The following is a 14,495-nucleotide window of genomic DNA, read 5'->3' on the forward strand; positions in this document are numbered from 1 at the left end:
CCGGCGGCCGGCGAGCACCGGGAGCCCGAGCGGATGGGGGGTCACGGCCTCGGGTAGGGGGGGCTCCCCGAACACCGCAGCGCCAACAGCCCGGGAGCGCTTCCCTGGGTTTACCCCCCACGGGCTTCCCCCGGCTCGTAGGGGGGACCTTCGATGGAGCCCGTCGCGCCCGAGTCAACTCAACTCTGCGCCGCCAGATTAGGCCCCTCTATCCTGAGAGCCCTAGAAGGGGTCCTGATGTGGGAATGTAGGTGTCCCTGTCAGATGCCTGTACGTCGCGGAATTGGATGCCGTAGAAGTCCTTTCCAAAGCCTGAAAGTTATTTTTGGAGGGTCACGCCCTTAATTCTAGAGTTTGATTGTGCTCGGTTTTTGATTGGTAAGTCCGAATGTAAAAGAATGTACGTCTAGTGGTTAAGGCATATCCACCAGCACCCTGACTTGGTGGATTGGAAAGGTCCACAGCTAGGATGGGCGGAAGGGCGGTCACGTGGTAAGCCCGGGGCTTGTGACGCGTAAGCGGGGAGGGAACACGCCGGGAATGCGGAGTCCCAGTGGGGACTGTGTTTCGCTCTGGTGTCCGGTGCTTTTTGGTTCTGAAACCTCGGGCATCCAGGGTAGGCGCTTTGGAGCTAAGAGCTCACTGCGGCGACGAACTGCCTGAGGCTGTCCTTCGGCCCCCAGCCGCTTGCCAGTCCTTCTCCCTCGCCAGTCTTCCCGTCCGGTCATGACGAGATTCTGGGTCTGCATAGCCGGCGCTGGCTTCTTCCTAGCGCTTCTGGTTTTGCATTCGCGGTTCTGTGCCTCTCGGGTGAGCTGGATGGTTAGGAAATGGCTTCTCGGGTAGCAGTATTCTTGGGAGGTGGTCTTGGGATGGAGATGGAGCTGGCTCTCTCACTGGCTCGTCTCAAAACTGCATCTGCGGCCGAACCGCCGACGTGTTGCCCCTTAGCGTTAAAAAGTTTGTAATGTGGTGTGTGTGTTCGGTCGTGTCTGACTCTTTGCGACCTCGTGGACTGTAGCCAGCTGGGCTCCTCCGTCCATGGGATTCTCCAGGCCCCATCCAGGGAGAGAACCTTGGTCTCCTGCATTGCAGACAGATTCTTTACCGTCTGAGCCACCAGGTAAGTACACTCTCAGTTTCCTTATTTTCTTTTCCTCCCCAGCTCCCACCACATCTGCACTTGGCTTTTAAAATTTCCTGGAGAGCTGAGGAGATTCTTTACCGGCTGGATGTGGATTGGCCGAAGTATTCAGAATACTTCACTGGAGCAACATTTTGTGTTGCAGTTGACTCCCTCAACGGATTGGTTTATGTAGGCCAGGTAAGTAAAACTGGGATTTTTGTTTTTGAAGTTATGAACGCAAAGAAAACAGCTTTCCTATGTTACTGTACTAAGTATCTATGTACGTTTATGTTACTCCAATTGTGGAGTTTGTTTTTTTAAGTTAAAGTTAGTGTTTTGGTTTTGAGCTTGATAGGGGTTAATATTGTTTGGTTTTGTAAACATTATGTCATTTCTTGGTTAATCTTTGACTTCTGTTTCTCGTTGTGAAAATAATGATTGCTTCCTTAAAACTGATCCTATCTAAGCAGTTATTTTTGTATACCTTCAGAGAGGGGATAACATCCCAAAGGTATTAGTGTTCACAGAGGATGGATATTTCCTACGATCCTGGAATTATACAGTTGACACACCTCATGGTATATTTGCGGCCAGTACACCACAGGAAAAATCCGTCTGGATCACGGATGTAGGAAGTGGTATGTGTAGTAATATCTCTTAAATTATCTTGCTAGAAACCTCCTCTTTGCCCATCTTCTTACTTGTCCATTTTAAAATCAGAGTGGCCGAATCTATTTGTAATTTATTCAGTGACTTGTGAAATCGCCTTTCGAAATTTTTATATCGTTGTTATGTATAATTGAGACATTTAACAAGGAGGCTATCATTATTGTGATCTTTCCTTTAATTTGTCATGGGACTTTTGCATGTTAAAATATCAGTTGCTCTTCTTAGACTACTTCTGTGAAGCCAAATAAAATGGTAGTCTCTAAAAGCTAATAAATGGGGTCTTTGCCTGTTTTTTTCCTTTACCACTTGTCTGAGAGATTCTGCTGAGAAACCAGAACTGCTTTCTTGCCCAGAGTGCAAGATTTGCAGAAACTGCTGGTGGTGTGAATGCTTCTGAAGTCCTGCTGACTTCAGCATGTCGGAAACCTTTCCATTAAATAATTTTAGTAGAGTGTGCAGGCGGTGCTAGTGGTAAAGAACCCACCTGTCGATGCAGGAAACATAAGAGACTCAGGTTTGATCCGTAAGGTGGGAAGATCCCCTGGGGGAGGGCATGGCAACCCACTCCAGTATTCTTGTCTGGAGAATCCCATGGACCAGGGAGCCTGGCGAGCTATAGTCCATAAAGTTGCAGAGAGTCAGACATGACTGAAGTGACCTAGGACACACGCATGCTGCCAAAGTAAGCACAGTTGAAGTTACAGCTGTGAGATAAGTGTTCAGAGATAGCTGTTGCCTGTGCTTGTGATTTAAGATAAGATGATTCAAGAGATAAGCTGGTATTATTATTTCAGGAAAGAAAGAGATCTTAAAGAAAATATTTCTAGTCTTGTGCCAGATAAGTTCATGGCTTGAAGGTCATTCTGTTTCCCCACTTTGGGTTAATTCAGATACCATTCTGGAATTAAAGAGGTCTCAGGTTTTGAGAACAGTGCACTAACCATATCTGTTCTCAGTACCCAGATTTCTGAGCCCTAGTCCGTGAGTCCTTTATTTCAAGCTATATTTTGGATGGTAAGATTTTGATTAAATCAGAAAATCTTGGTTACTTCTGAGCTCATTATTAGACCTTACTGAAGTTTGACTATTTTTGCTTCTTTTTTTTTCCCCTTTTTGGGATTCACAGTTAAAAGGAGGCCTTTACTTTTTACTTCCTTCCATTCATGTGATCCTTTTTTTATAAAATACTTCACTGGTTCCCAGAAATAAAAAGAACACACAGTTTGCTTTCATTCTTTCCATTATAGCTTGTTTTTCCATGCACAGATCTGAAGACAGTTTTTCTATTTCTTCCTATATTTCAAAGAATAAATGCTCTTTAGTTAAAACATGGCTGCATGTTAGCCATTTAAAAAAAAAAACACTATTTACGGGTATCCTTTTTCCAATTCCTTAGAGACTTTGAAGTTTGTTTTCTTTACTGTTTTGCTCTCAATTACTGCTACAAAGTTTAGCTCAAGTCTCCAAAAGAAGTATAATAATAAGTCAAGATAGGATGTAATGCAAGCTGGTTCACATTGTTTCCAGTTTATCATTTGAATGCGTACCAATTTAGTTGGTCTTGATATGCCTTCAAGTTGGTTTCTGTTAACCGCTTTATGGTTTTTCCTTGTTTATTAATATTCCAGCTTATGCTTTGCTTGTAAGATAATTTTAACTCTATGGAAAGATTTATTCCTTATTTAGGAAAGAAAAGCTAATGGATTAAATGTTGTATTTGTTTCCACTTGGAGAAAATGTGGCTTAAAAAAAGTCAGTATTGTTATAAGCCAATGTTACTTCAATTTAAAAAGAAGCTTTAAAAATTAGCATGAAAATAGATATATGTGTCTGTATTATAAAGAACTTTTTCATTGAGCTACTGAAACTGGAGATGTGCCCATGAGTAACTGAAATAACAGTTTTCAGATATAAGTTGTTCAAGTTCTTCTTGATTTTCTTTTCTTATGATTCCTTTTTCTTTTTAAATTTTACACCTGAGTATAGTTGATGAACAATGTTCTGTTCGTTTCAGGTGTGCAGCAAAGTGATTCAGTTATATGCACAGATGTAGCTTGATTGTGTTGTCCAAATCATGTTTATTGAAAGTCATAAGATTAAAAAAGTCATGTACCAGTACTTTTACATCATGAGCCTTCTGTTTTAGGAGTCAGTTCACTTTGGTTGTATTTATTTTATTTAGAATCTACTTAATTTTGGAGTACATGAGATTCTAATCTGTGAATAGAACCAATGAAGCTTTGTTGCTTGTCAAATATATATTTAATTATTAGCATTTAAACTTTTTATTGCTGTTTAATTTTGTCAATTTTTTTGCCCTCAGCTTACTTGAAAAATGTAAATGTTTGTGCAGTGGTTATATTTGTGAAATATGCATATTTGTCTTTATAGGATTCTATGGTCATACTATTAAAAAATACAATTCCTTTGGTGATCTTGTTCAAGTTTTGGGGACCCCAGGCAAAAAAGGCACTGGTTTGAACCCCCTGCAGTTTGATAACCCTGCGGAATTACATGTAGACGACACAGGAGATATTTACATTGTGGATGGAGATGGAGGCTTGAATAACAGGTTGATCAAATTGTCCCAAGGTACGTGGCTTAGTTTTGTGTGCTGCTCTAAGAGTATGGCTCAGTTGGTTGGGTCTCATTTGTCTGACACTGCGCAGAGCTTCGGTCAGCGCCTCTGTCTTCACATTGCCTTCTGTGTGTGCCCTGTGTCTTCACACCTCCCTTTTCTCTTAGAAGGGCACTGGTCACTGGGGCCACTCTAAACCCATCATCTCCACCTCAGGATCCTTAACTGTATCTGCAAAGGCCCGGTTTCCAATAAGGTCACATTCACACCTTTGGAGATTTGAGACTTGGGCATGTCTCTTTTTTGGGGGGGTGGGGGGCGAGAGGGACATCTTCAATATGATACAGGGGCATTAAAAATGGCCACCTGTGAAATTGTCATTTGTAAACTCAGAGACAAGGTAATACCAAATAACATTGATTATGAGGGGGAACCAATTTGAAGGAGAGGTTGGCATGAACCCTAAACAATGATATTTGGGTTATGAAAAATTTAAGTGGAGAAAGTCAGTTGAAGAAGCAGATTGCTTGAAACAGAGAAGGAATTTTTTTTTTAAGCATATACATTAGACAGATTTACATAAACAGAAAGCCAAGAAGGCATAATCAGCTCAGGGTGTACTTGAATAGTTTGTAACTCATGACATACAATATAACATGCTAATGCATAAGGCATTCTACATATTGTACCGACCAGATGTGTTTACCATTTATAGATTTTATGATCCTTTGGCTGCGTGGAGAAAATGGAACAGGACCTGCTAAGTTCAACATACCCCACAGTGTTACAGTGGATTCCACTGGTCGGGTAAATATATGGTCTGATCTCTGTGTTTGGACTGTCTGATTATATGGGGGTGGGGCATGTATCAATATATATGGATCTTGGTGTACATATGCCTGTCTGCACACCTGGATGTGCGTGTGTGTGTTAGTGAATGTGTGTATCTCAGGGCATCTGGGCTGTTCCTCTAGGACTGGGTATACCCACGTACTCTCCTACATAGCTCTGCAGCCCTGGGCACATGTCACTAGAAACTATTTCACTGAGACTTCCCTGGCCATCCAGTCGTTAGCCCTCCATGCCGCAAATACAGGGGGTGCAGGTTTGATCCCTGGTTGGGGAACTGGGAACCCACATGCTATTTGGGGCAGCCAAAAGATGAAGAAGAAAACAAAACCAAAAAACAAAATCCATTTCACTGTATGTATGCCATGGGTTGTATACATCAAACCCAGTACACTGAACGTCACTTAGAGCCAGTCTACCTTTCTGTATTACAGTAACAGTTCCCTGAAGAACTCAAGACAGCCTGTCGCAAACCTAAGTGAAACCTACTGTTATCATGCTTTATATGTCACTAAAATCTCTCAAGCTTCCTCTTTAAGTGCTTTGGCACTTTGAACAAACCCTCGTAAATCGGGTGGAAGTTTAAGGATGCGGTACGAGTGAACAGCTGGCTTCCCACTGGCCTCAGCCCCTAAGGATGCGGCCTGGTTTTCCACATCTTGGTCTCGTTGGCTGACCCAGGAACTAGGAGGCTGGTGAGACTCGGTGATAGCAGACACTTGTTAGAGGAGTGAGTGAATGACTGCTTCTCAGTGTCTCCTGATCCTCTGCATGACAGTGGAGTGTTCCAGCTGTTTAGCTAGCCAGATGCTTAGCATAGCAGCCAGAACATGCTAGGCTTTGGGTCAAGGCCGCGTGTGGCTTTCCCATCTATTGTAAGCTGACTCCAAAGTATTTAACCTTTCTGCAGTTGAATTTCTTATCTGAAAATGGGGCTTTAACATGCTCTTCTTTGGGGTCCTCTAAGTCCTCGATGGGAGTGCTTATGAAACTGCTGAAAATAAAGTCATTTTCTCCCCCTCTTCTTTTTCCTTCCTTTTCATTATGATGTGGACATTCTCCCGTCACTGTCTTTCTGCGTTTGCAGGTGTGGGTGGCTGACCGAGGCAATAAAAGACTTCAAGTGTTTGATAAAGACACAGGGGATTGGTTGGGAGAGTGGAAGAACTGTTTCTCAGAAGAGGGGCCTTCTGCAGTCAGGTAATCATTTCTTTTTGTCTTTAAATGCTTGTTTGATTTGGTTTTTGTTAGTTTCTCTGAAGAGCTAGCTGAAAGTTTAAAATATTTGTTGTGAATTTTAAGCAGGGAAAAGGGGGAAGGAAAGAAGTACTCAGAGAACATGTAATCACGTTTCAGATTCAGGCAGAGTGCTCAGTCACTTCAGTCGTGTCAGACTCTTTGTGACCCTATGGATTGTAGCCACCAGGCTCCTCTGTCCATGCAGGCAAGAATATAGGAGCGGGTTGCCATGCCCTCCTGCAGGGGATCTTCCTGACCCAGGGATAGAACCCTTGTCTCTGGCAGTTCTGCATTGGCAGGCAGGTTCTTTACCACTAGCACCATCTAGGAACCGCACCCCGCCCCCTCGCCTCCCCCAGGCAGAGTGCAAGTGGTTAAACTCCCATGTGTTTGAGATAATAAAGGCTGGCCCTTGCAGCCGCTGCCATTGAGGTGCAGTGTATTTTTAAACATAGAATAAAAAGTAAAACCTGGAGTCTATATAGTTTCAGACCCAGCTTGACACCAATTCTCCATTAGTTTGTTTGTGTGTTATTTTTAATACTCTGCTCAATGTTATGTGGCAACCTGGATGGAAGGAGAGTTTGGGGGAGAATGGAGACATGGATATGAATGGCTGAATCCCTTCTCTGCCCACCTGAAACTACTACAACATTGTTAATCGGCTATACTTCAGTGCAAAATAAAAAGTTAAAAAAAAGTAGTAAGCTAGTCATTTTTGGCTAAGTCTATCATCACAAATCTCTTGTTCCCTCAGGGGCAGAGTCAGATCAATTTTTAAATGTCCTTTAAAAGAACCCTTCAGCAGGTGGGTCTTTTTAAGATATAATATCGTAGGGATACGTACGTGTATTGGAAAAATGAAAATTTATGTTAGTTTTGCACGGTTGATGGTGTGACATCTCCTCCTCAGGTTTACTCCTGATGGTAAATACGTGGTCGTGGCCCAGCTGAATCTGAGCCGGCTCTTAATCCTGGCGGCGCCCCCAGTAGGAAACATCGGCGACTGCTCTGTGGTCAGCACGATCCAGCTGGCCGATCAAGTCTCCCCGCATCTCTTAGAAGTCAGCAGGGAGACCGGAGCAGTCTACGTAGCTGAAATTGGAGCAAAGCAAGTGCAAAAATACATCCCCGTGAATAGGTATTTCTCTTTATTCAGTTCATAACTGTTGATTTGTTTTTTTTTTCCTGGAGGTTTTTTTAGTTGGAAGTTCAGATCCTCAGATTCTCGAATTTGCTGTTAGATACTCTGAACTGATGTTGAGGCACAAGGATTTGTTTCCTTATTTTTGCCTGACCCCGTTGTCAGAGAGACACATGTTTTTATATCATCATGAACCAGGTTGTGGGGCATTCTTGTGATTCAGTTCCACTTGAACGCGCATATGGAGAAGGCAGTGGCACCCCACTCCAGTACTCTTGCCTGGAAAATCCCATGGATGGAGGAGCCTGGTAGGCTGCAGACCATGGGGTTGTGAAGAGTCGGACGCAACTGAGCGACTTCACTTTCACTTTTCCCTTTCATGCATTGGAGAAGGAAATGGCCACCCACTCCAGTGTTCTTGCCTGGAGAATCCCAGGGACGGGGGAGCCTGGTGGGCCGCCATCTATGGGGTCGCACAGAGTCGGACACGACTGAAGCGACTTAGCAGAACATGCATAAGTATGTTTTAAAGAAATAACTAATGAAGAATAGGATGGGAAAGAGGGACTAGGGTAATAACCCAGTAATTTGCCCTCTAGACTCGTTTGCCCTGGAGGGGAAGCAGAGAAATTAACATGGGTTTGCAGCATAATTTATTGAATTTCATATAAGCAGCACAAACTTTCTCTTTATTTTCTTCATAAACAATAAACTGCTTGAGAGATGGGATCTTGATTAACGAGAACCCACAGGGCGCCAGGCCCTGAAGATGCAGAGGTGAAGAGTCAGGGATGTCTGCGTGCCTTTGAGTAGCTTACAGTCCACACGGCGTGACAGTGATTGGGCTTCTGGAAGGAGGAGCGACAGGTCTGAGTTGAAGAGTCTTTGCAGGGGAATCAGTTTCAGCTCCAACTTGAAAAACTGAGGACAGGAAAACCATGAGTTTTGGGTAGAGAAGTTATGAAAAATTGCGCCCTTGCTATGAACCTCAGCAGGCTTTCTTTTAAAGGCCCAACTTGGCTTTGGTTGTTTAGCTCAGGGGTCCCCAGCCTTTGGGCTGGGGACAGGTTGGTACCGCCTGTCTGGTCAGCAGCAGCATTAGGTTAGAAATAAAGTGCACAAATGAATGTGATGCACTTGAATCACCCTGAAACCATCCTCCCCACCGCCTGGTCTGTGAAAAAATTGTCTTCCACGAAACTGGTCCCTGGTGCCAAAAAGGTTGGGGACCGCTGCTTTAGCTGTAAGATGCTTAATCTCAATCCTTAAACAGGAATAAAGTGGCTGGTGTCTAAGCCCTTTACCAAAAGGGATCTTAAAAATAACTAGAATGTTTTTAAAGGTAGCAAGAAAAATAGGTCCTCTTCTCAGTGCCTCTTTTCTTTTTTTCCTTTTTTTACATGACCTCTGTCCATTCCTAACTTTTGTCTACCTCAAAGAAGTTTTAGATTTATTTATATAAGAGTGTGTGCCAAACACTTGGAGCTATTAAGATGAATAATTTCCTGCTTTTCTTTCTGCATCTTTTTTTTAACCCGTTTGTTCTGAATATTAGCCTCCCAATTAAGATCATTTTTTCAGTTTGTTCTAGTTTATTCTTGGGTTGGCAGGAAACTTGCCATATTATAGTCTTTTTCACATCATTCTTTGCCTTTGCTCATATCAGCCTCCCTCTTTATCCTAATCATGTGTCATGTGTGTTAGTCACTCAGTCATGTCCGACTCTTTGTGACCCCACAGACTATAGCCCACCAGGTTCCTCTGTCCATGGGATTCTCCAGGCAAGTTGCCATTCCCTTCTCCAGGGGATCTTCCCGACCCAGGGGTTGAACCCAGGTCTCCTGCATTGCAGGCAGATTCTTCACTGTCTGAGCTGCCAGGAAAGCCTCTTTATCCCAGTGTTTACAGTAATCTACCAACGGGACTCTGTCCTGTGCTCCAAGGCCGTTAATAAGTGTGCTTGTGCCATCGATTAAGCTGTGTGACCTGAACCAGTCACCTTCATTTTCTCGTCAGTAAAATTGGACTGTCATTGTGTTTCCTCCTTCAGGAAGGCTGTGAGGTTCAGATGTGCAATAGTGAGGTTCACGTGTGCAATAGGTACAGATGTGCCCTTTGAATTCTGTAGTTCCAAGTACATTGAAGGCGTCTTGTTAGAAAAGGTCCTTCTAAATGTGCTGTTTACCTGATACCAGCTATCAGTTTTGCCTTAATTTTGCATTTATTAAAATGCCATAAATTTATGCAGTTAGCCAAATAATAAATCTACTTGGAGGAAAATAAATAATTTGAGGTTTTGTTTGTTTTGCTTTCAAGTCAGCTCAAGAAGTGCAAATGTCTCTTTGAAGGAATATGGGTTTGATTTTTGTCATTTCAAAAATGTTGTATTTAACTTTGTTTTACGCCAGATTCTTACACAACTTGCTGAAAGTAATATTTGCGTGGACCCTGCTAAACGTGTTTATTAGCATGCTTGTAATCCTGGTATTTCACCTTTTTTCTCTGGATTAATGGTTAAATTAATTGAGAAATGCGTTGTATTTTCTGTTAAATAAAAATTTTGCAAAGAAAATGCAGTATTGTCTGGTTTTCCAATTAACGTTTGATTCTGTTGTTATAAAAGCAGTCTATAATTATGCCATTGAATAATTTCAGCGATCATGAAATCACTGGTTGATACTGAGAGTATATCCTCCTCTTCATTCACACGTGAAGTGAGGGCTGAAGTGGGTAAATATTGGGAGAGGTTGTGGCTTTAAGATGGTGGGTGGGTACAGATGATAGTGGTAACTACGTCTGTTTTTGCTTTAGAAATGGAATCTCTTTATGCCTCTACCATCTAGATCTGTTCTGGGAGAGAGGGGTAGGGTGTTCTAAGTTAGAAAACCAAGGGTAATCCTGCTATTGTGTTAAAGTCCTATAAATCTTAATTATGTTGAGTTGGTTCATAGTGCTTTTCAGGTCTACTGTATCCTTCTACTTTTCTGTCTATTCATTCTATTAATTTTTGAGAGTTTGATATTGAAATTAAGATAAAACTCTTAATTTATCTACTAAAAAATGATTGTAATATATAGTGGAACTATATGTAACTTTGTTCTATATTTTCCAAGTCTCCTGTAAATGAATTACCATATTTTCATAATTTAAAAAATAAAAAAGAATGAAAAATTAAAAAAAAAAAGAAAACCAAGGCTACAGGTACTCTTTCTTAACCTCCACTAAAGCATTGAGCCTTTAGATTGGAATGTTTGTCCAGCAAGCATACATGCAGGCTGATGAGAAGCTAAGGAGACCTATATACTTTGTAAAGCTCAGGCCATATTAAAGAACAACTTCAAGCAATGAGGCTGCTAGGTCAAAAGTAGTCAAGGCTCTACTTCCATTTTGCCTTTGTTGATTTTAAACATTACTGGATTTTAAAATAGGATCGATTGGAAAGCCAACATTAAAATAGGAAACTCAGGTTTTTGCTCCTCAGCCTCAGGAGAGTAAATCCAAATCAGTCTTTTGTAGAGAGTCAGAATAAATCAAGTTTATTTATTCAACAGAAATGTTTGAAACAATGTATAAATGAAGACACTTGGGTGAGTATCATCTGCCCCAGCTCTTCGAACTACCTAGTTTGTAAAACAAAGCATGCTTGCTTTTCAGCTTTTCTGGAAGGGGCCATTTGACGCTTGTGTTACCTTCTTGATACACAAGAGGGCAGCAGAGTCCTGCTTATGATAAGCATTTCTTGCAATCAAAGTGGGCATCTTTATACTTGACCTATACGTGACCTTCTTTATATTTCTGATTTTTTAAAATCTGAAGCTGTAGTGTTAACCATACTTTTAATTTTCCTTCAGCTTTTTTGCATCTTGAGGAAATTGGTTTATAGGTGACATCTTCCAAGGGTTGTTGGAAATACTTACTGCTTTATTGAACGTTTCCATGCTTAAGAAAAAAAGGGTTAAATCTTTTCAGTAATTCAAACTAATATCCAGAAGTGAATAACTCATTTTAAATATTTAAAATTGTAACCTGAAGGCGTACTTAATACAATAGAAAATGTATCTGTTACCAGAAAGTTATTCTTTTTCTTCCTACTAGCTTTGTTGTTGTGTTTAACAATTTTGCCATGTGGTTGCTGACTCTTACCGATAAGAAAGATGGATTATTTTATAGAGAGGCCCAGGGATTTATCCACTGTGCACTTACCCATAGAATTCCTGAGTGTATTAAGTAAATCAATCCTCTGAACGTTTAATGACATTTAATATAGATACTCTCTTAGTATGTAAGAACTGAATGGAATTTGAACAATGGAAAATAGCACTCTTCGGAACTTTTGTTTCTTCCATTGTAAGCAAGAAATGATACTGTTATGATTCACTTCTGCTTCTGTGATATTTGTAAAGAAAAGACATGGTGTAACACGTGAAACAAGCATGTTTTGAAATGAGCATCTTGTTAAGTGGAATCTTTTGGATTAAATCTTTTAAAAGGTAGATTAAATTACCTTTGTAACGTCTTACAACAGTGTCATATCCTAAACTTGCTCCTCAGTTTTCGGCCACTTCATTCTCAAGAAAGAGAATGATAGTAGCATGGTCCAGATCTCAGATTTATTCTTTACCAGAGTCAATGATAAAATCGATGTGTTAAAGTACTATAATGTGTTAAATTTTTTCCCCATAAGACTTTTACATACAAATGGCCACAATCACCGAAGTTTATATAACATTTTTCTTTAAATGTACAAGAGTATTTTAATGATTTGATGTTTACTGTATTTAAATACTAATTTTTAATTAACTAAAGGGATATAGGAACTATGTATACATTTGGTTTTGATCAGTAATTTTAAAATTTTATCCAATTTTTTTCTTTGTGTTTTCTGCGTGTGTGTATGTGTGTTTAAATAAATTTGTAAAGAGCATTATGCCCAAATAGGTCAAAACAACTGTATCAAAAAAATTGACTGTAAATTACCATGGCTAAATGCAAGTTATATACATTTAAAGACTCATGGAGGAAAGCCTTATTTGGCAACAAATTGTCTAAAACAGATTTGAAAGCTTTGTTGGCCAAAAGTATTACAAGCCTTGTTAGGAAACAAGATTGCAACAATCTTATTGCAATCTCAGATAACAGTAGGTGTAAATATAATGGCAAGTTTATAAGACAGGATAGTCTGTGATCCTGGTAAACAGATCTGAGGTCTTGAAGTTTCCTTTGGAATGCCACATTTTAAGGGAAAACCTCAACAAATAGACTCCAGTCCCAAAGCAGGTGACCAAGATAACACAGTTAGGAAATAATTCTGAGACCTTGTAAGGTGATCCTGTAGTAGTAAACGACTCAGTGAGCTTTCCTCTAGAACTAAGAGAATGAACAGAAATAGCACAGTAGCCATTGGCCCAGCCCAGTGAAAGAAAGTGAAGTGAAAGTCCCTCTGTTGTGTCAGACTCTGCGACCCCATAGACTATATACAGTCCATGGAATTCTCCAGGCCAGAATACTGGAGTCGGTAGTCTTTCCCTTCTCCAGGGGATCTTCCCAACCCAAGGATCAAACCCAGGTCTACCCACATTGCAGGCAGATTGTTTACCAGCTGAGCCACAAGGTTAGCCCAAGAATACTGGACTGGGTAGCCTATTCCCTTTCCAGTAGATCTTCCCGACCCAGGAATCAAACGGGTTTCCTGCATTGCAGGCAGAGTCTTTACCAACTGAGCTATGAGGGAAGCCCTTAGCATTGCAATGGACTGTGTTAATACTGCAAGTGGTAAAGCTTATTGGTACAGAACTTGAAACCTGGAGTTAGTTTGACCTGAGTTCTGATCCATGCCCTGCCACTTACTGTATCATTTTGAGGCTCTCTGCTTCATTTTTCTGATTTGTGAAATGGAAACAATAGTATTTTCCTCATAGGATTCTCGTGAATACAAATAAGATCATGCTTAGAGAGCATTATACTCAGTCCCCAACACACAGGAAGTACTTACCAAGCCTGGAGAGAGTCTCCTGCAGTATTTAAGCCAGAGATGGGCAGCCATGCCACCTTGAACCCTTACACTGGGAAGAGGACCCTCCCTATTTATGACTCCTGTGTTTAGTCACAGTATTGAAAACTAAACGTATAGTTCTGATAGACTAAGGTACCTATCACATAGAAATGCTATTTTTTAAAAAAACAGACTGTTCAGTTTGCATTAAAGCTATTTATCAAACCATCAGCCAGTTACCAGGAATCCAGTGATCAGATCAGATCAGTCACTCAGTTGTGTCCGACTCTTTGCGACCCCATGAATCGCAGCATGCCAGGCCTCCCTGTCCATCACCAACTCCCGGAGTTCACTCAGACTCAGGTCCATCGAGTCAGTGATGCCATCCAGCCATCTCATCCTCTGTCGTCCCCTGCTCCTCCTGCCCCCAATTCCTCCCAGCATCAGAGTCTTTTCCAATGAGTCAGCTCTTCGCATGAGGTGGCCAAAGTACTGGAGTCTCAGCTTTAGCATCATTCCCTCCAAAGAAATCCCAGGGCTGATCTCCTTCAGAATGGACTGGTTGGATCTCCTTGCAGTCCAAGGGACTCTCAAGAGTCTTCTCCAACACCACACTTCAAAAGCATCAATTCTTCGGCGCTCAGCCTTCTTCACAGTCCAACTCTCACATCCATACTTGCACACAGGAAAAACCATAGCCTTGACTAGACGAACCTTTGTTGGCAAAGTAATTCTGCTTTTGAATATGCTGTCTAGGTTGGTCATAACTTTCCTTCCAAGGAGTAAGCGTCTTTTAATTTCATGGCTGCAGTCACCATCTGCAGTGATTTTGGAGCCCAGAAAAATAAAGTCTGACACTGTTTCCACTGTTTCCCCATCTATTTCTCATGAAGTGATG

At 41.4% G+C, this 14,495-nt stretch overlaps 1 protein-coding gene across 1 annotated transcript in view; it reads left to right on the forward strand.

The window, feature by feature from the left end:
* The first annotated feature begins 508 nt into the window (after positions 1-508).
* The window catches only part of NHLRC3 (NHL repeat containing 3), a 45,428-nt gene continuing 31,441 nt past the window's right edge, over positions 509-14,495 (forward strand). Inside the window, exons 1-7 of the mRNA XM_010835646.1 lie at positions 509-810; positions 1,166-1,324; positions 1,617-1,764; positions 4,187-4,387; positions 5,089-5,180; positions 6,310-6,422; positions 7,375-7,602. Of these exons, the coding sequence (XP_010833948.1) occupies positions 727-810; positions 1,166-1,324; positions 1,617-1,764; positions 4,187-4,387; positions 5,089-5,180; positions 6,310-6,422; positions 7,375-7,602 (1,025 nt within the window). The 5' untranslated portion in view covers positions 509-726. The remainder of the gene's footprint in view (positions 811-1,165; positions 1,325-1,616; positions 1,765-4,186; positions 4,388-5,088; positions 5,181-6,309; positions 6,423-7,374; positions 7,603-14,495) is intronic.

Source organism: Bison bison, unplaced genomic scaffold (genome assembly GCF_000754665.1).
Source record: "Bison bison bison isolate TAMUID 2011002044 unplaced genomic scaffold, Bison_UMD1.0 scf7180017864048, whole genome shotgun sequence".
Lineage (NCBI taxonomy): Eukaryota > Metazoa > Chordata > Mammalia > Artiodactyla > Bovidae > Bison > Bison bison.